Genomic DNA, 27,484 nt, shown 5'->3' on the forward strand with positions numbered 1-27,484 from the left:
TGGTGGAGCAGGAGATTTGCATCCTGGATGCGCAGAGATGCTTTCATGACAACATAGATACAAAAACAATGTTCCCAACACCCTGTTGCATCCATGCCATGAGGATTTAAGGGAGTTCTCGTGGCAAAGTGGTGCTTAGTAGTGTCCATCCTGGTCTGAAACAGCTCGCGGAGCTGGGCGCAACGCCAATGCCACCAGGCAATCATACGCCTACCGTCAGCTGAGGAGTTGCACAACACTCTCATCTCTAATTATACACCCGACGACAGAGAGCCGTGGAGCGTGCAGCAACGGCGAGGAACAGAAGGGCTGATTGCGAACGGCGGAGGGGCTCGAGAGCCGCCGCCGCAGCAGCAGCAGAGACCAGGGTGAACAAGTTCAGACATGAGAGGCTGTGAGAGAAAGAGAGCCAGAGATGGCGAAGCTGTCTGAGAAAGGTTAACATGACTGAGTGTGTGAGTGAGTGAGTGAGTGAGTGAGCAGAGTGGGAGTGCAAAAATGTAAAAGTGAGTAGGAGGGAAGAGAGAGACAGAGAGAGAGAGAGAGAAGAGAGGAGAGAAGGAGTGTCTGGTGAGCTCGTCTGGATGCCTCTGCTCATTCTGCTTTCTCACCTGGAGTCTGCGAGCAGAACATCGGCCACACAGGTGTGTGGGGAGTGACTGGTGGACATGCAGCACAAAGACTAGAGCCACCGAAGTGTTCGGGAAGCAACATGTAAGTAAAACTAGTTGAATTCTCCATTTCTGCATGTAATAGCGTTTTATGGAGGCATCTTCTTGACTAAAAAGGGAACATTGTAATGTGTGTCTGAATAGACGACTTGTGTCTGGCAGTCAGAGCCAGAGGTTGAGCCTGGGGTTATCTCACATTGCAGCTTTACAGAAAGAGCCATCGAAGTGACCAAGAGCAACACTGTCACTACTGATATGCAAATAAATTCGTCCACAGCCCCGATTATCTTCATCGTGAAGGCAGCAAACACACTAAACACTGCTGTGTTTACATGTCATTTCCTTAGATAAAGCAGCCTGTAGTGATCGACGTCTCCTCTTATGGATGCAAGGAGGCTGCAAAAGCCTTACATCACAGGCGTTGTTTCTTTTTTTTTCCACATGATCGGACCATACCTTTGCAGGTCACTGCGAGAGCGCGGAGCCCGCATACAGCAATGCTATTTGAATTAATTTACATTCGAATTGCAGGCATTTAGCTGACAAATACTTGTCACGGTAAGCGTGCCGGTGTGTCAGACAGATTGCTCACACAGACGCATCTGTGTGAGGATGCAGTCTCATCCCACACACACACACTCACGCACCATACAGGGTTCATAGCAGAAACATACAGGGCTTTGGTGAGTGCAGGCACACACAGGGAACTTTTTTTCCTGTTTGTTATGTTGCAAATAAAAACTGGTTAAAAGTGTATTTTATCGGCATTCTATGTGGTGGACCAACACAAAGCAGTGCGTACTGGGTGAGAAATAAGACCTTGTTTTCTAGTTTGTTTGTTTTTTAATTAGACTTAATTGGTCTTTCTGTACATTTTAAAACCACTTTTTTACTGAAATTACAGTAGCAGGTCTGTTGGGGTCTCTCTGCCCGCTTTGTGCTTGCAGGGACAGAAATTTTGCCCACTCTCCTGTGCAAAATAGCTAAAGTACAGCCAGATCAGATGCAAACACCATTTTGACAGGGAATCTTGGGATTGGATTAAAGTTACTTTTTTTATTTGTGAAGTCCCATGAGAAGACATAGTGTTGTGAACTGGTGTCGTATGAATGAACTGTATAAATGAACTGAAATTGAATGGAATTAGATGATGTTTCCAGAGTGTTGTGCAATGTTATAATGTTAATTTTTGCCATAAAGTCCTATTTTGGTCTCTTTTGACCAGAGCATCTTCTTCCACATGTTTTGTTGTGTCCCCTCGTGGCTTGCTGCTCTTCCATAAAGGTCAGATTTGTGGAGCTCATGGCTGATAGGTGTTGTGTAATTACACACATTTTTAAGTTATTTAACATTTATTAAATAATTCTCTGTCTGTTAGGCATTGTCCGGTGAATATCGGCTCAATCAGCTGATATTAGGACAATAGCTAAAAGGGTTATTCGAGCACTGGCGTTATTTAACGGCAAACTCTGCACACATGTAAAATAAATGACTGACAACTTATCTGCACGTATAAGAACTTATTAACAGAAATAAATAAACACCCAGAAAACATTACTATAGAATGTTGTTTACCTGAATTAACCACATGTTTGAATGAACAAATCCTCTCTGCTAGGCTAGTGAAACTTAACTAAACTATTAAGCAAAATTAAAGATTAAAGAAACTAAGGAACTATGTACACACAAAAGAACAAAAGGAAAAATAACAAAAGTTGAAAACCGTCATCATAAGAATGATTCAGTGAATTTAGAGTTCACTGAAGATCTGAGTTGGAGAACCAAAGTTCATCTTAAACAATATGGAATGAGGATAAATTAGCTTAACTAATTTAGAAAATGTGTTTCAACCCATTCACAATGCTACTCCAAGTAAGACAAAATGTTATTTGAGGAAATAACATTTTAAAGAATGATCTGCTAATTAAAAATCAATAACCTATAGGACACTTGATTTTTATTAATGTAGTTATTTCTCCAGAAAATAAGTAAGACTCAAATTAGTAACTTAAGAAGCTAGAGTCAGGGCACATCCAGGCCATGTTGCCATTTGCTAGTTTAAGTTACACAAAGCACCACTAAGTCGAGACCAATGTCCCTGATAATGCTGTACTAACGCTCATAGCACTATTGGACAATGGTGAAGAAAAACGAAAACAGGCATTACGTTTAAACAAGTTACGTTTACTAGGGTTAATAGTACGTTTTTAAGGGAGGCTAATGCTAGTGGACATTCCAAGCTCGTTCAAAAGTACTTTTACGCTATATTTGGTATAATTAGCAGACCAGAAAACACAAACATTAATATCCCATCAGTACCAAAAACCCTTATGGAGTTAAAGTTTGTCATAACCATAAAACACACCCAAAACACATCAGCATAGCTTTGTTTCAAAGTTTGCTAGCAGGTCACTGTTAGCCTGTTAGCTCCAGGTCTTAACCTCAGTCAAACCTTGAAAACACATTAAAAGTGAACCATTTTAAGTGGCTTCTTCATCCCGGTCGCTTCATCTCTCCGGTGCAGACCTTCTCCTCACAAGGCCAACGGAAAAGAGAGAGATGGAAGCGGGAGCATGGCTTTATAGCAGTAGGCATCCTGCTGTGAGGGGCTGTTTCTTAACCCCGTATTTCCACATCCTCCGCTCCGTTCCAGACACCTCCGTGAGTCCATGAAAAGCAAACCTACTACATCCGTGGTTACTCTTTCTACTCCCGCTCCAAAGTTTCATGGAGCCCGAGGAGAGCAGGTGCGATCGTCGTCATTACAACCAGAATGCAAATCTATTTGGAGGAGATTACATTAAATGTTGAAAAGACAAATCTGCTTCCTTATTTGGTGCAAAAAGAGTGGTTTGCATCCGATATTTAAATAAAACAGTTAATTTTATGTTGAATATTAAAAAATGTATTCGATTTGGGTTTAATGATGTCTATTTACACCATTTAACTTTGACAAACCGGAGCTTGTTGACGTTCCTTTTTCCTGTTTGCTGCGATTGCAATTGTGGAGCTCGACCCGGCCAGAGCCAGATGGACCGGAACGGAGCAGAAAATTAGACTTGTTCTGTAGTTTGACCGTGTACGACGGAGAGCGTCCGCTGATGGTGACGTTTGGAGCAGTCACAGAGAATGTGGAAGCGTTCTCAGAAACAAAACAGTCTCACATTTCCTGTGGCTTTCAGCCAACAGTCGGATATTTTTACGTTCTCTCTTGGCTGATTTCCCAACACTGTCATGTCGACGGATTCTCCCACCAGAGCTGCAGCTCCTCCAGAGTTACCGCAGTCCATTCTGTCTCTTTTCTGATTAATGCTCTTTCCTTGCCAGTTTAGGTGGATGTCCATATCTTCGTATGCTTGCAATTGTGCCATACTCTTTCCATTTTTCGGATAAGGTACTGAACAGAGCTCTGTGAGATATTCAAAGCTCTGGGTAATGTTTTGTAACCTAACTCTGCTTTAAACGTCTTCCAGACCTGATCGCTTTATTCCTCGTTCCTCATGACACAGTTTATTCAATAATGTTCCCAAGCAGATCAGCTAGCTTTTAGCTAGAGATTGAAATTCACCCGGTAGGCTCCAGTTTGGCTCCATTTACTAGTTAGATGATGTCTGAAGGCAGCTGGCTGAACGGGATTTTATTGATGTGTATCAGAATAAAGGGACTTAAACAGAAATGCACGCTTTCAGGTCTTAATTGATAAAATATTAAGAAAACCGTAAATCGTTTTCATTCATTTCCCCATTATGCACAACGTTATGCTATTATGTCACCTGAAATCCTAAGAGGTTTTTGCACATTGACGCTTGTGTGAAGAGGCGTGTATAGGTTAGCGCACCACCAGGCCTGCCCTGGTAGTGAAAAAGATCAGAGGTTCAGAGAGCCGTGGATCTGCTGCGATGATTGCTTAATGAGACGAGCTTTGCATTGACAGGCTGTAAAAGCCGCCTGCAGCTATCAACCTCTTGCAAAAGTGTAAAGAAAAACAGTCCACGCATAGTTTTTAACCATGTTACTGGCCACAAGGTGCTTATATTCATCCCACTAAAGTGAATTGACTCACTGTGCACGCACATGAGGTAGATGAAAGGGTTTCTATAGGAGTTTTCACGTGCAGCCTGGGTTGGTTGTGTTTAACACAATACATTTAAATGGTCATTTTTTTCCACTTTTCTAATGGAAATTGTTACTTCAGCAACCTCAAGGGGTATGAAAAAAATTCAAATCTGACCTCTAGCTTCACACCCACTACCCACATTTTACTCTGCCTTGTTCTCGCCGCACTCGTTCCTTCGTCAACCACGCTGCGGAGCACTTTGTAACCATAGTAACTTCAGTTTTTCTTTCTTTGTAAAGGAGTCAGTAGATGTCCATCAAAAAAACAACTTTCAGAACAGCAAATTGTGGTTGGAAAGCTGTAATTTGAAGCTGATGGCGAAGTTATTGTTCACACGTCAAGGGGATATTTACAGGCAGCGATCTAACCACAGAGCAGTTTTAGTTGGGAGGAAAAAAAAAAGTTTTCTCAATCTTAACAAGAGGAAGAAAAGAAAAAAAGAACGTCCTCATTCAGCTGCAAATTTTGACGTGCGATGAGATTATATAAAGCTGAATGGTCTTTATCAAAAGGAAGTGAGCAAATGCCAATTTTAAACTGGCAATATTTACTTAACTAAAATGAAGCCAAAATACAGAAGCTGCACTGAAAAAAATATACCCAATGATTTAAAGACTGTTATAAACACATTTAGAAGAATAATCCAAAGTAAGTGCATCTTGTGCAGACATGTCTCACCATTACTTCCATTTCCTGAGATTTGTCACTCTCTGTTTATGCATAACACTCTCAAATAGCCACTACAGCATTATATTCAATTTGAGGGAATTGCTGATGGTTCTAAAATTGTTTTCTTGTTGAATGACAAACAGGTTAATGGGCTAGACTTGACTGGTAAACAGAAGGCCTCATGTTTGGCTTCAATATTCTTTGCTATATAAAAGAGTTTATGCTTATCTTTGTAAAAACCCAAACCATTACCCTTCCTACGCTGTGCTTACTGTTCGTAGGAGGTATTTCTGCGGTTATTGATTTATTGCTTCTCACCACTTGTGCTGATGGATATCATCTGAAACCATTTGCCCTTTAATCTCGTCTGCTTAAATGACATTGGACCACAGGTGTAGTTTAATCAGATGCAACTTTAGCAAATTTAAACGGTACCAGTCCATCTGTTTTAAAATAAAATCTTTTTTAAGCCTCTTAAAAAAAACACAACTCTTGTGTTTCTTTTTCTTTTCATGAACCAGAACTTTAAACATGCGCACCGAGACGTGCAGAGTGTTGAATGTTGCTGTGTGGGGATTTTTTTTGGCATTTTTCCTGAGCAGTGCATGCTTTGAACGCAGGGTTATATTGTTGGGACGTCCCCAACTGGCAACATTGGCAATTTCCTTTAATGCTTTAGTCCTGTTTATGAGCTTTCTCGCTGTTCAGTGATGGCGTGCAAGTTGTTCAAACAAGCACTGCCTCCTTCCTCGATTAACGAGCTGCACCAGTTTCAAGATCCCTGCTAATGTCTTTCCACCCTGGCGCTTTGTTCACTCCACTGCTTTTCTAGAGCCAGTGACCGATGCCCAAGGTCAATCAATCAGAAAAATTAGCAACCGAGCAAACTGCTCCACCATTTTAGCTTAGTTGTTAAATTAATATAGTGTCTTACAAACATATTTTTACTCCTCCACAGTTTCTCTCATTACTAGAACCTTTTGTGTATTTTGCATGATGCTGTGATAGACCAAACCTAAGTGGAAGATGGACTTGTTTTAGACTGTATATATTTGTGTTCAGCCCCATTTTGTCTGACACCTATAGGTTTAATCCTGAGAAGTTTATCAAAGAGTTGTTGCATTATGAAGCAATTTCACGAGCTCTGAACGTCTCCCAGAGCTCTGTTCAACCCATCACCGCAGACCCACCAAGACGCGGTCATTCACTCAAACTGACAGCCTGGAGCAACGACCCATCATCCTGACTCACCGTCGCTGGCAACATGATGCTGCGGGGATGCTTTTCTTCAGCAGGGAGAAGGAACCTGATCAGAGCGGACGGAAAGACGGCTGCAGAAGAGCTGAGGCTGGGATGGAGGTTCACCTTCCAGCAGGACGCCAACATTATAGCATGCAGCACATGGGACGGCTCGTGTCAGGGCATGTCTTCATATGTTGGAAGGGCCCAGTCTAAAGTCCAGATCGAAATCTACTGGAAATCTGATGCCCTCCATCCAATTTGACTGAGCTTGAGTTATTTTGCAAAGTGGACTGGGTGGAAATGTCTGTTTCTAGATGTGCTGTCTCTAGAAGCTGCAGCAGGAATTGCAGCGAATTCTGGGTCTACAGAGTGTTGACGCAGGAGGGCTGAACAAATGCAAGCCAGGTTTTATCACTTTTGAGATTTCTCCATGAAAAGGTTTTGAAAAAAAAACAATGCATAATCTTTGTTTTATTTTATAACTATGAACTTCTTTAAACTTTTGTATTGCATAAAATCTTGTTGAAGTACGTTCAGGGTTATGGCTGTAACATAGGAAATGTGTAAACGTTAGAGAAAACTTTTGCAGGTTGCTGTGATTTCACAAAGTATTGTTGTGTTGCTGTTCAGCGGAGGTTCCACTCACCTGATGCCTGGTGAAAACCTGGTGATTTTTATTTATTTATTTTTTTACGTCCTGAATGGAACCCTGCGAGTGTTCATGGACTTTCTTGTGACTTTGTGGTAGAACTTTTATGAAACCTGACAAAATAAAACTATTATGTCTCCATTGTGCAGATCAGGGGGGACCCGGGATGTGTCACAGTTCCCGAGAGGCCGATGGAGGTTTTGACCCGTGACCCCCAAACCAGCTCCATCTCGGCAGAAGGCCATGCGTCGCTGGAGTGAATGACGGCGCTCTGAGGCCATGAGCTTCACAACAAGCCCAGCTCTGGTTCCGGACAGGGACAGCCTCCCGTTTAAAAAGAGAGACCAAAGAGTGAGCTCCCCTCTGCAGCAGCAGAGGCAGCAGCTGCAGTGTGACGCCACAAACTTCAAGGCCCCCTATCCGTACAAGAGCCACGGTGATTTAAAGACGAAGCACATGGGTCTGTTCCGACCTGTGCCGAGGCGGGTCACAGCCCTGTACCAACCCTGGATGCACACGCAGCCCCCTCCTAGGGCCAAACTGCAAATCCCGTCTGCTTTCAGGGAGCACCACGGCTGGGCGGAGTGGAGAGAGTTCAGTCCTCTGCCTCCTGTGTGGGACTTCTCCCATCAGTACCACCTGCAGAGCCATCTACCTGGGACACGCGCTCACCCCTCAGGACATCCACACTATCTCTCTAGATTCAGCGCCGGCTCTCTGGTCCCTGAGGGCGCCCACAGAGCGGGCGGAGGCTGGGAGCGGCTCAAGACGTTGAAAGAGAAAGCGCACGGCGCACATAAAGGCCCGTACGCGAGGAGAGGAGAGAGAAGAGCCGAGGATTTACACAGGGATGAAAAATTGGGCGCTTACCTACCTCATTCCAGACACGAGGGCGCTCCCTTGAAGCCAAATGCATCGTTCCAATCAGCAAAAGCCATATCTGCGTCTGCGCAATCCCCCGTCAGAGAGTCCCCCGACAACTCCAACGGCACATGCACTCCCACGACAGGAGCCAAGCAGAGCGCCTCCCCTAATCACTTCCCCTGGCTGCTTCCCCACTTTGTTGCAGGATCTCTGATCGAGCTCCGAGACGGGCGGCTGAGGAGGGTGGAGAACCTGCAGACCGAGGACTTTCTGCTCGGCTCCCTGGCCTGTCCAGACCTGCGCCTGAGCTGCTGCACGGTGCAGAGCATCTCCCCCTCGGCCTCGTCCACCTCCGTCTCCCGCCTCCTCATCCTGCTTCACGAGCAGCGGTCCCAGGTGAGGGGAAATCACTCTGCGGCTTTGTTACCGTCCACGGCCGCCCCCGCACACGCAGCTGTTAATAGTCCTTTTCCATGGTGTGCCAAAGCATCTTTCACTTTATTGCGGTTCCAGGATGAATCATTTGAAGTATCGCAATTTCTTTTACTCGTTCGCATTCTTGAAAGTAACCTGACCAAACAGATAAACGCCTTCCCAATAAACTTTTTGTTCACCAAATGCCATGATAATAACCTCTGATACAGTATGCACCTGAAATTATTCAACGCCGACTGCTAATTAGGTTTAGATAGAAGTCGTTTGCATCTAAAAAACAGTTCTAACAAGAGCAATTTCATTCGTTAAACACAACTGAAATTGCGCGTGGGTTCTTCAAAATTACACGTTTAACGACTGCCACGGTCTCATGATGATTTAACCTTTATGACTGGCAGTTTTGGTTATCAGAGGAGCAACCCTTTGCTTTCACGGCATGCTGCAAACATGATGGGTAGCCAGAAGGCAGCTTCTGGAGGTGTTCCTGGGGAGTGTCCAACTCCTCCTGGTCAAGGGCCTCCCATCCCTCCACACTCTTCAGTTTTCAGGCTGCATCCGGCTCTTTTCAGATCCCAAAGAAGCAGCCTTGGAGTATCACTGACCCACCGCCATGTTTTACTGTAGGTGCAGTATTGCTTTCAGCACATCCATCTATCCATCCATCCATCCATCCATCCACCCATCTACCATCTCCTTTGTCCATCCTTGCATCTGTCCCTTCATCCATTCTTCCGCTGGCCAGTCTATCCATCCAACGAGCATGGAGCACTTCAGTGGTTATTGTGCACCTTATTGTGGAAACTGAAGCTTCACTTGCTGCTCCCACAGGGGGCTTGCTGTCTTTTTTTTTTCTTTTTTTTTTCAGCTAAGAGTTTTTGATCACCTGCTTACCCAGGAATCTGGTGGAATTTTCTTTTACAGCGTCCTCTTTCTGCCACCAGGTGGCGTCGGCACTGTTCCTTTCACTTAATTCCTTCCAGTTGTATCAATCTGGACTTTTCTCTCTTTTTTTGGGGGGGGGGGGGGGTGCCTTTCCCTGTTTGTGCAAAGCAAGGATCTTTTGTCGGACCTTCTTTTGGGATTCTCTTAATGCTGTCAACTCTCCGACATGCAGTGAAACCTTCCCAGCAGTCCAAGGTATTTGAGGTGTGCTTGAGGCCACAGCCGGTCTGTGAGGAAGTCTACTCAGGGGGTCATTTGGTTTACCTGTTTAAACTATTTTTCTACAACTTGTTTATTTCTTTTTTGTTTTTTCTTTTTTTTTTCTTTTTTTTTTGCATTTGCCAGTAAACCTAATTTGCAGTTTGGCTTGAATCATTTTAGCTGCATCTGTAAATATTTTGGGGGGGGGGATTTATGCACAAATGCACTCTGCAACTCTTTACACAGTGAGTAATTGGCTTTTTCTGTGTCTGTATGTACTTCCTTCCTTCAGGAGCTGGTCGACGTGTACGTGGAGTACCCATTCTTTGTGCGCGGACAGGGCTGGTCGTCCTGCAGCCCTCAGAGGACGGCTCGTCTCTGTGGCCTGCAGTGCCGGCAGCTCAGCGTGGGAGACGTCTGCTTGGCGCTCACGCCCGTCTCTGCTCCCAAGCCACCACTCTCAGACTCCCCGGGGCCAAAGACTGCACCCAGACAGTCGGAGGACAGTTCTGATTCCCCAAAGGCAAACGCTGCCATGCGCAGTCCGGTTCCACCTGAGCTAAAGGAGCTTGCAGCGGAGCAAATAACAGGGGTCAAGGTATCCCGCAGGAGGCACTATTCAGCCCCGTGAGATTAGCCCACTAGAGACAGTCTGACTGTAGAAAACGGTTTTTCCCAAGATTTACGGCGCCTTACAAAAGTATTCACACTTCGTGAACCGTTGTCATATTAAAACCACAACCTATATTTTGGCAAAGAAAAATTTGAAACCAGTGGTAATGCATCAGTGCTCCTTTTATACTGATGACCCTTAACAAAATCCATCGATGTTAGTCTTGTTCAGTTGTCCCAAGATTAGTAAAACAGAGGCCAGCAGGTGTAGTTTAATGTTAGCTTAAATCAAGCTGCTCCGTGTAGGCCTCAGGGTTTTGTTAGAGAAGATTAGTGAACAAACAACACCATGAAGACCGGGGAACACAGCAGACAGCTCGGAAATTAAGTCCCTGTTAAGTTTGCCAGTAGCCGTGCAGTGGCCACTATGGGGCAGGTCGTCCGTTTCAGAAGGGACCAAGTCTGAGCCTCATAGAAGGAAACCTGCTAGTGGCTGCGAATTAGTTGAAACCAGGGTGATGCTGACCTTCCTGGAGGATATATTTTATATTTTAAGTTTACATCCTAATCCAAGAAATGGTAGAAATTGCTGGTCATAGTGATCTGACTGAGCTTGAGCAGTTTTCCAAAGAAAAACAGGCAAGAATTTCAATCTCAGTTTGTGCAAAGCTAATAGATAAATCTGCCCCCCCCCCCCACCCCAAAAAAAAAGACTTAGTGGATCACACAGAAGTGAGTCAGGATAGCTAAAAAAAAATATACATGTTAAACCTCTGAGATTTTTAATTTTAAAAAAGGAAATTGATTACTTTATATTGTTCATCACAAAAAGTGGGCGTAAAATACACACGTGGCTGCAACGTTACAGAAAACTGAAAAACGAAAGAGGTGGAAATGCTCTTGTCCGGCACCGTAGATCTGGGATTGATTTTGGTCTTTGCTGTAATCAGCGTCTGTCTTTCTACCTCCTGAATCATGCTTCTGTGCTCGTCTCGTTGTTCTCATTGGCTTTTTTAAAAAGTCTCAGTTAAAGAGGACAGCTACAGTGAGCTCCCCTCTCAGGGTTACAGCTTATGTCAAATGTTAGGTGACAACGGAGAACCAAAGCAGGAATTGATGTTGCCGCGTTGATCTGAAAAGAAGAAATTAAAAAAAAAAAAAAAAAAAAAACATGAAGTTTCTCCCTCAGGTCTTTTCTCTGCGTATAAAGTTCAGGTCTCTACTGCCAAATGAAACGAGTCCTTTATCAACCAACTGATCCTGTTTGTTTGTAAAGCTTCTACCTCTCTCTTCAATTTAGGGTTTGTGTTTCTAACTGTGTGGGCTGTGACATGACACGATGTGTTGGAGATACTTGACTTGTCTGTTGTTTTGTTTTGTTTTGTTTTTTAAGCTATAATTGTATAAAAACATCCAAATCAGTTCGATGGAGTGAAATTAAAGAGTGAATCGTGTGAATTAATCTGTAACCATGTCCATCTGTACGGGTTGTCGTTTTGTGGCTGAAAACCATTTGATGAGGAAAACGTTCAGGATTTGGAAAAGAGATACAGATAAAAGGAAAAACGCAGAGTGAGCAACAGATCCAGCAACTAAAATGGTCAGGAATGAAGGAGCCCCAACTAGAATTTAATTAACCTCAGCTCACGATAAAGCCACAGCTGTTCACAGCGTAAAGCCGCGCAGCTTCACAGCGGAGATGCAACGATTGTGCGGTAATTACAGTTCCCCTATCATCTCTATCATCACAAACACCCAGCGTACGTTCTCCTTCATCACGTTTAACACCTCGCTCTGACACACATCTGACAGGTTGCCTTTTCCATGGTTCTGTTCCCTTTCCTCTCTTCTCCCATTTGTGAAGGGTAGGATGAAGTAGGTATTATTACACACATAAAGGTCTGGATTCAGTTTTTTTTTTAAGTATACAAAACCCAAAAGCAGTGGTGGTGATTGATATGGCGTGTTTGGCTCTCCTCCCAGGGCACTATAACCTCATGGGGGCGGCACGTACATTTCTAAAATATAGACTGCTATTTATTTACGTTTCAGTTGCACCCAGCGGATTTAATGCTGCGTATCGGCATGTCCAATCCAGCGGTAGTGGCTGCAGCTGCTGTGTCAGGAAAAGTGTCAGCACTGTAAGAAAATGTGGGTCAGAGCGCGAGGCTCAATATTAACACTAAGTTAAGGTCTGGTTAAAGACCTTTTAGAGGGCTTTTACATTGTTGTTGTTTTTAATTAATCTGGATTGCACACGATCATCTCTAGATCAACAGCTAAAGTACTGACTGGTCACTGGACTATTCCAAATTAAACAGAGACTCTTTAAATCAATGCCCAATTTTTATTAAACCATCAGTTTATGTCTGCACACAGAAAAAAAATAGTATTTTCCCATTTTACTGTTTTATTTGACCAAATTATTTTCTCTAAAACATAGATAGATCTATCTATCTATCTATCTATCTATCTATCTATCTATCTATCTATCTATCTATCTATCTATCTATCTATCTATCTATCTATCTATCTATCTATCTATCTATCTATCTATCTATCTATCTAGCTAGCTATCTATCTATCTAGCTAGCTATCTAGCTAGCTAGCTATCTATCTATCTGGACACCCATTTTACGATTTTTAACCATGCTTTGTGATTTTACCTTGTTCAAAGATTTTAAAACATCTCTATAATGTTAACTCACACATCATCTCTTCTTTCCTTGCCTTCCTGAGTGGTGAAATAGCGCCACCTGATTACCAGATTATTTTTTCCCAACGAACCAATTCTTCATCAAACCCAGGTGCTGTGACGTCCTAGCAGTGGACAGAAAGATAAATTTGCGTGTTTGTTTTGCTAAAACACATGGCATGACATCAACGCTGTGGCCAGATAGGTTCTTTAAGTTGCAGTTATACAACTAGATCTGTTGAGCTTTGAGGACTTTTGCTCAAGTGCAGTTCTGGAAATCCAAACGTCTAAACCAAAGGACCATATGTGAATGCTCTTGTAGATAAAAACACCACCTGCATCTGCTGTTTCCATTTGACCTTTTTAATGAGACAAAATAAAATCTGCAGCTTTGGTTGGACACCTCAGAGCAACTGCTGTACAGGCGACGGGGAATCGCCGAAAGCCTATTGGTCTTCGGCTTTCAAATACGATGTGACATACACTGCCCGTCCAAAAAAAAAAAAAAAACTTCTCAGCACCTGGAAGTAAATAGATAATCCATGCAGTAGTTATCCTACCTACTGCCTACTGGAATATTACGTTTCAGCAGGTGACAAGCTATTTAACCCAAACTGGTACAGCGAGTAGCTTCTCATTTCCGAAATAACAATCTAAGAAGACTGTGTAAAAGATTTGTTTCAGGAGGGTCAGATTATTGGCATGCATCAAGCAAAAACAAAAACCACTAAGGAGATTTTGCTGAAATTATTGAAACTGTCAAACCCATCATAACTTGGGAAGAATATTGGGGAGCCAGCATCTTCGTGGAAGAAATGTGCAATGAAAAAAAATTAACATGGTTGCAGTTATTTTAACATTTTGTGAAACCAAATTGTAAAAAAAAAAAAAAAAAAAAAAAAAAGGAAAATCTTCACAACTCACGACTGTGTTTAAACACGAAGGTAAGAGCATTTCCACGGCCACCGTGAGAAGGGAACTCGAAATTTAAACTAAACAGCTGTGTTGCCTTAAGAAAACCACCAGTCCTGCCAGGATTCATTGGCTTCAAATTGTGCAACAGTGGCTCAAGTAGCACGAGGTCAGACGTTAACCAGACTGAGAATCTTTGGGACACGCTGGGGGAAAAAAAAGAACTTGCCCGGCAGCCTTCCTGTCCCATCATCTTTACAAGATCATGGTGAGAAATTAAAGGCAACTCTGAGCGGAAACAAATGTGGCGTTGCAGAATCTTATCGATGGTACGGGGAACGCGTGCCGCAATCATGACTAAAGACAATCCGGGGAAACATTAGAGTGTGACTCTTCTTTTGGACGGGAAGTGTAAATCTACACGAAAGTCATCCTAACGGCTTGCGGATGTTTTACACCTGACCCGGGGAAGACGCATTCATTCAGATGATCTCAAAGCCTTAAGATACAATCTCATGATACAGAAGACGTCTTACGTTTTCAACCCTCAGTCGCAAATACAGTGTATGATGCCTCTGATGCAATCTCTGCAAACTGAGAGCACTCCCTCCAAGTTTGGTTTGTGCTATTAAAGTCTTCCCAAATCTCCTCCTAGCGCTGGTCTGCAGGAGCGGCTCCAAGCCATTGCGACTCGCCCCGGGATCGAGTTTGCAGAGCGACGCAAGCTTTTGCGGAGCCAAGACCCCATCGCCTCTTCGGTCCAAGTTACGCCTCCTTCTGCCTTTCAGATTGGCAGAAGTCCGGCCAAAAAGGTGACAGTACGGTTAGTGACAGCCACAGGCTCTGACCACCATGTTGCGGTACTTCTTGAGGATGACGTTGGAGCTGTCGTCAAAGTACAGCACCGAGATGCCATGGAGCTGGGTGGGGGCGCAGCAGGGCTGGGGGACTGTCCCAGGGTTGATAAAGTGTACCTGTGGTTAGAGGAGGTGCATGTTAATCTCACAGGTTGTTGGGGGGGGGCAGAGATCAGGGATTGGTTGGGACTTACCAGAGTTTGCACGATAGCGTGATTGGTGGCGTTCATGTCGGAGTTGAGAGGAAAAGCGCACTCCCCCTCACAGTAATACGCAGCGTAACCCTCCGGCGCAATAATCCAGTCCTGATCAGAGGAAACCCCCCGGGCAAAGTGTCAGTTAAGTAACAGACACTGTCACACAAAACTGTGAGGAAGATCAAGCTTTTTTTTTTTGCATTGTACCTGCCATCCTAAATCTCTGAAACTGACGTACAGCTCCCGCTTCTTACATCCCTCCTTTGACAGTCCAAGGGTGTCTGAAACGTGCACAACCAAAGTTTAAACACAAAAGATCCTGGAGATCTTCCCTCCATGCTGGTAATGTTCAAAGTTTTTAGGTACCTGTTACGGCCTCTGCTGCCTTCAGCGCGTCTTGGACGGTCTTCTGTTGTTTGGAGCGGCTCGACTGCCGTCCTTTTTGACCATGGGCTGACCGAGTGCTGCGGAGCCGCACCTCGTTGACTTTAAAGAAGACAACAAGGAAAGGCTGCTTGTGTTTAGCTCCACTGCCTGTCAGCAGCCCGGCTCTTCGGGGGTTCATCTTTTGGCCTTTATGGGGGGAAAGAACCATTTGAATTTGGTATTAAAAAATATATATATTTCTGTTCCAATAAAATTCCAGCAATTATTCTTCTACGATCAATGTGCCCGCAAATCAGAGAAAATCTTTTTTATGAAAACATAATGTTGGTATTTGTTTACACACAACCCTCCGACAATGCACAGCATTTGATTTACGTTGACATAATTGATCATTTTCTTTTTCAGCCCTTGTTTTTTGCTGATTTTCTTTTTTTTTTTTTAGATCATTCCCCTGTTGCATGACCCAGTTTGGGCCAATGCTTGTCTGCCCGAAAAATAACTTCACACTTGACACAGACTATAAAACAAGGGCAAACCATCAACGGTTCATAGCTTATATAATATCATCTAGTTAGAGATTATTCTTCATTGACCTCAGTTTGGACAAACAGATTTGAATTTCCTTGTGCTAATAATTTATGGATTATTTCAGTTCACGTGAACACTAATAAACCTTTTCTTTCCAAGTTTCTTTAGCGTTAACGTTCATGCCCGCTGACGTTTCCAGTCATTTACATGTAGAAGTGTCAATTATGCTATGTTACAAAATTACTGAAGTAGCTTTTATTTGGACAGTGTTCAGATTTTTTTACATCTGGTTGTAAAGTCTATATGTACAGACGTTGCAATATCAGTTTAGGATTGTAGTTGTTACTGACCGTGGTTGTCCTCAAGAACCAGGTAGAGTCCAAGGTTCTGGTCCGGGCTGTGCTGCCAGAGGGTACTTGTGGCGGTCAGATCAAAGGCTAGCCATCCCTCATCCGAATCCCAAACTTCTCGCTGGTCCTGCAGCAAAAGCTCCACTTCACTGGAAGAGTCGAAATGTAATGTGGTATTCAGTAAACAGCATTGGTTAAGATGCACACCGAAATGTCAAACTGGTGCAAGGCCTATTATGAAGAGTTGCAGTGTTCTTGTTTTAAAGCTGATCGATTCCATTCCAACAGTAAAAGAAAAAAAAAGGATACAGATGCCCCACAGAAAAGCCTGACTATAAAAAAAGGAGATTGTGTTTTAAGATTACAGTTCAGATTACAGAAAAGATCAATCTCAGTCATACTCAGTGGGGAACGTCTCACCAGAGATTCTCCCATGGCTTTAGGTCAGAACTTTAAAATGAGACCTTCTAACAAATAGATATGCTTTGATCAAGACCAGATCTCCCCAGACTTCGCAAATCAAGAAATACATTTTTAGGGCCAATTTTTCACTGACAGATTAAAAATATTCTTAAAAATGGGAACTATTAGATCCAACACATTTCATGGTAAATAGAAACACAAACACTCATGAACCTTTACACAAAAACAGATTTAGGTCTACCAGTTCTTTGAGTAACGTTTTTATTTATTTAAAAACCCCTCTCCTCTTTTTTATTAAGATATGACATAAGTATAGATGACTCAAAAACTTGTTTTTTAGTGAGGAGGAATTCACCCCCAGACCTTCTGTCTTTGTAGTGAATTTCAAAGACAATTACTCTGTTTACATTTGTCAGAGGTGACTGTCCTGCTGCCTTTCGGTCTGTGTGGGGTTGTCTGTGCATGACAATGGTGTTATTTTACTACCATCATCAGCCTTACTGTCCCCAAATCAAACGCCTAAGTACAGAGCTGCTGACACCTCAATGACCACCTTTTTTTATGGAAATTAGGGTTTTACTCTTATTCATGCCACTGGTTCGGTCCAAACAGCCGATGAAGTACGGGCGTCATGAACAAGGCTGCTCGTCCCTTAAGAAGATGTTAAACTGTAAGTTCAAAATGTGTGTACTGTATGCAGATGATGTTTTTCTTTTGTATCAGTACTGCTCACAGCCCTGTGTCAATCCTTTGTAGAACATCCTTTGGCTGCGTCTCTATCAGCTTTGCACATGAAACTATTTCCTGCTCCTTGTTGCAAAACAGCTTAGGGTCAATCTGATTGGACAGAGGGTATCTATGAACATCAATCAATCTTCAAGTGTTGCCACAGATTCTGGATTGGACTTGGGTCTTGACTTTGGCTCAATCTTTCTAACACATGACTTCACTTTGATCTAAGTCTTAGCCATAGCTGTCAAACTATTGTCCTTGAAGGCTGGTGTCCCTCAACTTTTGAGGTGAGTGGAGGCCTAGTGGTAACAGAGCAGGAAAGGCTGCAAGGTTCTGGATTCAAATCCCACAGACTGCCACTCTGTCCTTGAGCAAGACCCAGAACGCGACGCACAGGACAAATTTCATTGGAATGTATCGTAATACTATCATCTTTATTGTCATTGAAACATATAACGAAATTTGTTCTCTGCTTTTAACCCATCACCCTTGGGGAGCAGTGGGCTGCCATGGGCGGCACCCAGGAAGTGTTCTGGGGTTAAGGATCTTGCTCAGGGACCCAAAGTGCCGGCACTGGGGATTGAACCGGGTACTTGCATCCTTCTCTGAGTGCAAGCGCACTGCTCTAACCTCTAGGCCAACACTCCCCATACACCGAGACTGTAGCTCAGTAGGCGATTTGGGGTTAGGTGCCGTGCCCAGGGGTACATCGACATGTGGCAAGGGCAAGCTGGAATTGAACCCACAACCTTCTGATTGCCAGACGACTACTCAACCCATCAAGCCATGACAGCCTTTATGGTCATGTTGCAATGACAATAAAGACAATGATTATTATTTCTTTTTCTGCATTCAGGGGCGTTGGACCAGAGACACATCTAAAAGTTACGGGACGCCGACCCGCATTAAATCCCAAATGAATAGTTTGTGATGGTATCATGCTCTTAAACACTTGCCAACTCTGTTAATGGTTGATCTTGACTTCAGAAAGCTTTTAAATAGAATTTCTCACATGTGACTGAACATTTTCTCCTATTTTTACTCGCCTTAGTCTTCCTATTGTGTAGCCAGCCAGTGGGCAGCCTGTGAGACTTACCCTATATGAATAATATCTGACATTTTGATTGGGTGTTTTGCATGATAAACCTTTCCTTTTTTTCATTTAGAAAGTGGAAAAATATATGAATCAAAAATCTAAAGGTTATTAACGAATCACCCCTCCAAATTAACACGACAGTGTCAGTCAGAAAAATGTTTTGCTTTTCTATAATGAATGACACATTGAGCTTCACATCAGAGAAGAATTTCATGAGACGAGGGTTGATTGTTTTGTTTCAACATAAATGAAATGGTTGTTTCTTTGTCAAATTACTGGTTTCACAAGACTCATACATTGATCAGCAGATGTGTTGGGATTCAGGGGAATAAAGCAATCGCTTGAGACCCTTTCCAACTACACCTTACAGCACAGGGTGGCAGAAATAGTTTTAACTGTCTGATGTTAGACTAGCTAAAAAAAAAAGTGTAACGTGAGGAGCTGATGCCGAGCTGTAACTGAAAACGGTGTTTTGTTTAACCGCGAAAAAAGCAAAACGGAAGCTGGCAGACAGAAACATAACATAGACAACTGAAGGAATAACTCCAGGTGTGATAAAGTGACGTCTGAGGGGTTCAACGTCATTCGGGGAGTTAGCCGAGGGATGCAAATTGCAGGTCTCCGGAGAACGGTCCGGTTTGGCTTCGGCGAGAGCAAAAGTGCTCCGGAGAAAATCTCTGTTTTTCTACAATTAAGACTAATGTCTGTGCAAACATGTCGAGGCTGACGCTCGCGCAAGCTGAAATGTCGTGTGGGGCCACAGCGCTTATCTGGACCACGAGAGGAGGACGGGGCAAACCGAGCCAACGTTTACAGCACTTGGAAGGTCCTCTGGAAAATGTTCCCAATCGTTCCACTAAGCATGAGTGATTTCTCAGCTCTACGTCATCGTGAGGGAAGTAATGAAAAAGATTCATTATGCTGTTCCACCCCTGCAGAGCTATAGTCCGACCATGTGGTAAAAGTGAAACATATACTCATGTTAGCATCTGTTTTTGTTGTTTTATTATCGCTATAAACAAGTCTGGAGACAATTTGAGTCAGACCCATGAAGGTGCAAAATTTCAAGTCAGGACCTGATTAAAATCCCATCTGTTTGACTCCAAAACTGCAGAAATATCGACCCGATCGTCAAGGAAGGCAAAACAATTATGCTAAACACCTCCATGACGAGGACTGTTGGATCTGTGAAAAAGGGGGATGAGCAGGAAAGAAAAGCGTCTTAAACAGGAGGACGTGTTTACCTGTCGGGGGGCCGCCGAACGACTTGGTAGACGCTGACTCTGAAGGTTTCATTCCCAGTGCGCTCCTGGACCAGATCCTTGTAAATCCTAAACTCTGCTGCCGTGATGGCCTCGCCCTCCGGAATACGGGAAATGTCAAACCGGAACGCCTGCGCGGGTGGCTGGAACAGATGGTCCGCATCCCGATCAACTATAGATAAAGACAGACAGCCATGACCCCTCTCACACAAGACATGAAAATGATGATGCAGCTCTTATACACGCAGGTCTTCTACAGAGATCACCCTCAGGCCTCAACAGGAGGATTCATCCATCTTCCCGTCATGTTGGACCGGATTCCCTGGTGAAGAAAAGCATCCCCGCAGTGCGATGCTGCGACTCTATTGTGCCACCACTGTGGTGGCTTTGATGAGACCAGTGGTTCTAAAACCTAAAAAAAGTTCTTGTGGTTTTATTTCAACACAAGCATTTTTCTACTTGTCCATTATGATGAGATTTGGGAGTGAACAATTAATCTCCACAACCTTCTCTCCGAGGCTGTGTGTTCGTCAGTCTTCTCTAATAAACATCTGCAGCCTTAACGGAAGAGCTGCATTTACCCTGAGATGAAATCACAAGCAAGTGGGCCCTATTTAGATCAGTTCGTCAGATTTTTAATCATAGTTTGTTTTGTTTCCTGAGAGCAATGTAGTTTTTCTTCCTTTTTTTTATTTTTAGACTAGACTATTAAACTTTGCGCTTTTTCAATTTCTTTGTTCGTAAATATGGAATTTTACAGAGAAGACAATTTATTCATTGACCTTTGTAGATTAGATTAGATTAGATTAGATTAGATTAGATTAGATTAGATTAGATTCAACTTTATTGTCTTTACACAGGTACAGGTACAAGACAACGAAATGCAGTTTAGGTCTAACCAGAAGTGCAATAGCAGCAAGTGCAGGATAAACAATGGTTCCATATGTACAGGACATGGGTTATTACTGAATAAATATAGAAATGGATACTATTATAAACAGAATTTTACTGATAGATTTGTCCTATGAGTATAATATATAGATAACTAGTATTGTGAACTAAATTTAAAGCTGGATATGTACCGAACATAATATACAGGTGGATATTACTATAAATAGAGTTTTACAGATATGTACAGATATGTATATGTAGATAACTAGTATTGTGAACTAAATTTACAGCTTGATATGTACGGAATATAATTTACAGCTTGATATGTACCGAATATAATTTACAGCTGGATATATACCGAATATAAAACCTTTTGTACAGGTTTTAAGTTTTTCTTTTCTAAAAAAATAAAAAAATAGAAATTAAATTGATCTTTATTTAGAAGGGTCACGCAGCTTTTGTAGCTCTAACCCAGCTGTACGTAGTTGAACCCGAAGCTAAAAAGAGCCCGTTGGATTGTAAAGGGTGCTGATCCCCACGTCTGTCATGCCAATGAAATGCATTGAAGTTTGTGGGTATAATGTACGTAATAAAAGTCATCATAAAAGGCAGTTTATTATGGCAAACCAGTCAATGGTAAACAGTTTATTTAAATGTCTCTCTGCCGGATGTTCCTCTTCCCGCAATCCTGGAAGCTCTTTGTCAGAAATAGGAAAAATCCTGCGAGTGGAATGACTAATCTAAACCTAAACTTCACTTAAGTCAAGTTCCCCTTAAATGCCACTGTGGGGGTGGGGGGTGGGGGGGTTAAAAACACATTTGTGGCTCACTTTAGCTCTCCGTTTAAAATGGCACACATGTGCTGACCACAAGAAAAGGCCCGTTCAAGCTTTGCCCCGGAAAACCGCGGCAGCAAGTGCACTTCCACTAACTAACGCGCACGTAAAGTCTGGAAACCCACACCGATCCATGTGCGCCTCCGTTGCCTGAGTCTGCTCCCACCACACCTCCGTAATCATTTCGCAATGCGTCGCCGTGCAGCGGTTTCCTTTTGATTGAAGAGAAGAAAGCGGAACAGCACTAACTGGTGGCACCGCAGCGTTTCCGCCCGCCCTAAAGGCAGCCGAGGACCCTCCAGCCGTTTTCCAAAGCGCACGGGGTCAGACGAAAACCCAAAGGCTCCTCCTCGGGCTATCTAGTGTGATGCTTTGACAGCATTAGCAACTGGGTTTACTCTCAGAGGGAACGGATCGCTCAACCAATGAGGTGTGCTGACTTAAGTCGTCCTGCGTTCCCACTGACCATTTGAGAAGAACGTCCTCCGTCTTCACATGACCCTGATGCTAAAATCCAGAACTTCTCTTTTTTTTTTATGGCACCGCACAATGACTCACAGTCCTCTAAAAAGCCTCTTAACAACATAAAAACACACACATGCCACGAGCACTGAGAGCGCCACATTCTAGACCCTGGTAGTCATTTGTTTGACCGCAATTAAATGCTGCTGGGGGAACGAAGGGTGATTTTATGAAAGCAATAATTGCTTGTAAGGACTCGGTGTGTTTACGTTTGGGCCCATTAGCTGCACAGATCAGACCTCAGATATGCAACCTTCCCTTCTGGGAGACATTACAGCACAACAGATCGCTCCTGACACCGCAGGGCCACACAGCAACACAGTTATGATTAACCTTTGTCAGTTTTATAGTAAATCCTGAGGGGGAGGCTGTGCTATGCATGATGCAAATCTATAATTTGATAACTTATGAAATTATGAAACTTTTACTGCTTAAGAACTTCTAATGTTCTGGTAAAAGTAGCTTCGGCGATCTTGTTGTTTTGGTTTTTTTTTTTAGCTTTGACAATGATGTTTATATTCATATAAAAACAACCTTTAAATACACCCGTCATAAATGGGGCAATGAATGAGTCGGTGCATAAAGTTTTATGGCACCATAAAACTAAATCTTAAAATCAACCTTTTTACAACCGTCTTAGCCGGACAACATACCCAGCCGTCACAGCGTCTCAAGAAGTCTCAAGATGTCTGAATAAGAAGAATCAAGACGTCTCAAGACATTTGTGCACATCAAGACGTCTTAGGACATCTTTAGACAAAAAATCTGAAGACATGCAATCGCAGGAAATGGGATGCTCTCAGACAGTATTTTGTGTCTTGAAGACATTGAGTGTCTTTAGATGTCTTAAGACATCTTTTTTTTGTCTAAAGACATTTAAATCTTAAGATGGCTTAAGACACCCTTTGCAGCTTGTCTCAAAAGCGTGGCCAAGCTATCTTGTTTTAACAGGAGTTTTATGGTTATAAAATTTGGGGGCAAAACGGGAAAATATGGGCATCATGGGTTGTGTTGCCTTTCAGGCATGAATCTGAATGGACCTTTGTTTTGAATGAGCTCTTGTTTTGAAGGGCAGTTTTTACTAACATTCCAAATCTCAGGTTTGTTTTCAGTTAGTATGCAGTTGGCAGAGGAGGTTAGCAGAGTTCACATTTTGCTACATTTCTGTGTTCAACTACCTGAATTTATCACTGTAAACGTTACAGAGGCAATGTCGTAAGTTGATAATTTCATAATTACATTTCTAAGTTTATATTTACCACACATTGGGGAGCAAATTGATATGCTGGGCCGCCCTATGACTGGTGACTGCAACCACTTTGAGTGATACCACCAGAGGATCAAGGACTTGGGTAGGTAAATTTTCCGTACATTTCATATATTACTAGGTCCTGAAGGTGTTTGAAGCTCAGTCTTGATATTTTTGTTGTACTTCAGTTATTGCTTATAAAAATGGTGTCAGTATTGAAAAATGAATGGTGAATGAATGGTTAATTAAGGTGTTTGAGTTCATAATTTGCTGTAGTAACGTACGTTTTTCTTCATGTCTGAGTCAAGTAAAGGGCAGGATATTTGACTGCAGACGTTGAGCATTTTAACTTCCTTTCCAACTACCACGTGTGCAGCTTTAGCTGGAAGAGACTGAATTAGGGTCAAATAACATATTGTTGCACTGGAACGGCTTCATCACACTTTGGCGGAGTTGAGTTGAGTCGCAGGTTGCCGTTCTTTGGGCTTGTTTGTGACACAGAGTCACTTTTATAGGCTATAACATAAGCAACTATAAGAGCTTTAAAGAGACCTGATTGCTCTACTGCATTACAGACAGCATGAGCTCCGAGCTGGATGCTTATTTCTCTCGGAAGATCTGGCAACAGTGAGTAAAATCTTTGCAAGTAAAACAATGACTGATTACGTAGAGAAAATGGAGACTTACACAATCACTATTTGGCCCCCTAACAAAAAAACTGTTCTGTGTACAATTGCTTGTGGAAATGTGACGGAGGGCTCAGAGTAACAATTACTGCCCAGGAGTTAAATGTTTCGGATCACAGTTTTTTGTCCCAAGCAGGCTTTCATAATTTGGGTGTATTTGCATGCTGACTAGGCTCATTGCATAGTGTGTTAGGTCTCAGACCTATCGATTACAGTTTTCACGACTTCCACCGATGGCTTTTTGTGGCTAGCTGCTTTTCACGGCACCGCATAACAGCGTTTGCATTCATTTATTTAGCATCTGATAGACGTGCCCTTTGGAAGTTCTCGAAATGATTGTAAAGCTACCAAGAAACAAAGTCTTTTAGCCAAATGAGGTCCAGAAAACAGTTGGGTGAAGTGGGCTTAAAAGAGAAATTCTACCCACTCGTGGTGTTTTTTTTTTCTGTCTTTTCCCTCCTTCATCTGCTTCACAACCCTTCAAATGTGAAACCGCATGAATGTGCCTTTGGTGTTTAGAAACACGTTTCCGCTTCTCATTAAATAACGTAAAAAGTTCACAGCTGGTGACCTGGCATTAGATGTTCTCACAATTTTCCACTTCTTTTAAACATTCACTACGTGTACTTGCTCTGGGTAAAATAAGTTTAATCCCACTGATATAAGGGGCAAAAAAACAAGCTTTACTCTCTCCATCCAGCCCACGCCCTGAGGCAGGTCTCCTGGTGTAGCAGAACAAGCGCAAACGCCACACCGCCTGCTGTTTCCCCACAGAGACTCCCCAGTTTTCCTCTCCAAGGAAAGATAGTAGGATTCCTCCTTTTATCAACTCAGTCCCCCCCCCCCCCCCCCCCCAACCTGAGATAACTACAGGAAACTCTTCAGGGGCCAACAAATACCTGTCCAATTGTAAACTGAACAGAGAAATCAGATATATGCTGGTTGTCATAACATTTACAGCTTGGCTTGGAATGCATAAAGATTTGTAACAACCAACGATATACAGCTATATTTTTTTGAAAGGAAATGTACTGTCCTTTAACTACACAGTCTCATTTATCAGGACACTATAAAAATGGTTTCTACCATGTTCTAAAATTATTTAAATCTAACCACGAGTGGCCATACAAAAACCTGGATCCGGAAACCTCAATAGCTATTAAACATACATGAAGCCAAAAGAGAGAGGCTGGGTGTGGAAAACTAAGTACACCCCTGCTGCTCGCAACAGATTAAAGAGCAAGAGAACCAGGTGCTGTTAACTCAACATTGGCAAACGTGGCCACATCAGCAAAAGCACAGCTTGCTGTTTCTGAGAATCCGGGTGTGTTGACACAATGCCAGGAGGGAAAGACAACAGCAGTGGGGATCTCATTAGTGAAGCAATTGTTGTTCCCCATCAATCTGTAATGGGTTATAAGTTCACTGATATTATTCATGGAGAACGTTCATTTCATGCGGAAAACGTATGAGACAGATGCCAGTCTTCCCGAAAATGGACATCCCAGCAACACAATGTCCGACAGCGCAACGCTCACAGAAATATATATATATATTTTTGAAAGCAGAGAACTCCAACTCTGCATACGTCACTTAGCATAATACATTTTTTTAATTAATGATGGCAAAGTTTTATTAAAAGTCTAAAAGACGGGGTGGTTATCTTGGAAGGGATGTCAAATAAAACAGCCCTGTTTCCAAAAAGACTCGTGCAGGCTGTGCAGTTTTGCCCAGCTGTGCTACACATCACAGAACCTCCAGAACAATTTGGACTGATGAGACCCCGAAGAGAAGAAGTCAGGGTATGACACGCTGTGCCAAACTCAACCACGGCCTTTCTCTACGAACATCCACCACTGTCAAGCACAGAGGTGGAAGGCTGATGATTTGGACTTGTTTTCCAGGCACAGTGAACTCCCTGGAACGCAATCTACTCTGTTTGAATATCAAAGGATTTTAAAGTCAAAGGAGAAGCAATCTGCAGAACAGCTGAAACGGCTCATATTTGGCCACAAATTTACACATGAATCCTAAAGACAGCAGAAGATGGCTGGAAAAGTGGCGTCTGACCTCTACACTATTGAAATGTTGTAGTTGGACCTTAGGAGAGCTGAATGCCCACAAACCTCGGTGAACTGAAGCCGTGGTGTAAAGACTGGGCCACAATGAATCCACAACAAAGTGAAAGAAGATAAGAAAGTCTGAAAGAAGACAGCTTCTTCTCTTTATTGCTGTTAAAGGTGCTTCCAGGAGCTTCTGGGTTGTGGAGTTTTTCATCGCATTACTTTATTAGTTCGGCTTCATCTGCATTTATTTTAAAAAATAGTGAAATCTGTGTTTTTTGTGCTTTGTTTAATGTTTAACGTTAGATTGACAAAGTTTTAAATCATGTTTAAGATTTCAATGATGCTTATTCTTCCATGTCAAAACTGGAAAAATAGTTAAATGTAGTTACCACGCCAGGAACTTAGTTGTTGTGTTGATCTTAATGCATTAAGTCAGGAATTAAATACTAATCTACTTGTAAATCCTATAGTATAAAACGACATAACTCATTTGATCAAAAAAAAATACTTTTGTTTTTTCAAATGTTACAAACAGAGAATTTAACAGCATATTGTTGTAATAGTAAATTGGGTAACGTTTTATATGAAGGTCCTTGTAAAAAGCATTAGTTAATAGGTAATAAGACCTTAATAAGTGCCTACTAGATGCTTATTAACATTATTATTTGTTTATAAGGCTATATATGCATTAATAGACTCCTTATGATGCCGGACCGAAGCCAAAAAGACTATAAGATATTTATAATAACTTATAAGAAACTTATTAAGATCCTTATAAGTGCATGCAAGATGCTTATTAACATTGTTATGTGTTTTAAGACGGTATATTAATTAACAGTATCATTATAATATTGTTAATAGCAGACTATAAGACATTTATAAAACTCGCCAAGAAACTTGCCAACATTGTTGATGCTTAAATGTTATAAACACCAGCGTAAAGACTCACTGAGGTTGACGAAGCTCATCACCGTGTCCGCGTCGTCCAGGAAGCGGCTGTCCTGTGGGCTCACCGCTGCTGAGGCCTGAGCCTGTAAAAAACCCGCCTGGTACGGGGAGTATGTGTGCGCCTCTGCCTGCGTGCGAGATGGTGTTGTACAGGTCCAGCATGAACATCGGAGCGCGCGCGTTGTGCTTGGTGTGAGAGTGCGGCCGCGGGGCGGTGCGGCAGGCCCAGGATGGAGAGGATCTCCGCTGAATCTCTCTGCGCTCTTGGCTCCGCAGTGTCCGTTGGATGAAGCTGGAGCGCACCTCGTTGTCCACGGAGAAGTTGGAGAAGGAGACACGCGTGGATGACACGCAGGAGCCCCAGCAGGACAGAAGGACACGGCTGGTGCTGGCCACCGCGCTTGTCAGCATTTTAACTCCAATTTCTTTTCTTTCTTTCTTTTTT

At 42.8% G+C, this 27,484-nt stretch overlaps 1 protein-coding gene and 1 pseudogene across 1 annotated transcript; one reads left to right on the forward strand and one right to left on the reverse strand.

Annotated features, from left to right (window-relative positions):
• The first annotated feature begins 304 nt into the window (after window positions 1–304).
• Window positions 305–10,813, forward strand: LOC105926002. The gene is made up of 3 exons (XM_012862138.3): window positions 305–714; window positions 7,498–8,608; window positions 10,083–10,813. Exons 2-3 carry the CDS (start codon window positions 7,628–7,630, stop codon window positions 10,419–10,421), a joined length of 1,320 nt encoding a protein of 439 aa, XP_012717592.2. The 5' UTR covers window positions 305–714; window positions 7,498–7,627; the 3' UTR covers window positions 10,422–10,813.
• Window positions 10,814–13,983: 3,170 nt separating this feature from the next.
• Window positions 13,984–27,450, reverse strand: LOC118556191 (annotated as a pseudogene).
• Window positions 27,451–27,484: the final 34 nt, after the last annotated feature.

This window comes from Fundulus heteroclitus, chromosome 20 (genome assembly GCF_011125445.2).
Source record: "Fundulus heteroclitus isolate FHET01 chromosome 20, MU-UCD_Fhet_4.1, whole genome shotgun sequence".
Classification (NCBI taxonomy): Eukaryota; Metazoa; Chordata; class Actinopteri; order Cyprinodontiformes; family Fundulidae; genus Fundulus; species Fundulus heteroclitus.

What these genes read in the sequence shown, in the direction of transcription:
- LOC105926002 (XM_012862138.3), top strand. Translation starts at nt 7,628, where the DNA reads ATGAGCTTCACAACAAGCCCAGCTCTGGTTCCGGACAGGGACAGCCTC. An exon ending in TTCACGAGCAGCGGTCCCAG is followed by an intron (nt 8,609 to 10,082) that starts GTGAGGGGAAAT and finishes TCCTTCCTTCAG; the next exon opens with GAGCTGGTCGACGTGTACGT.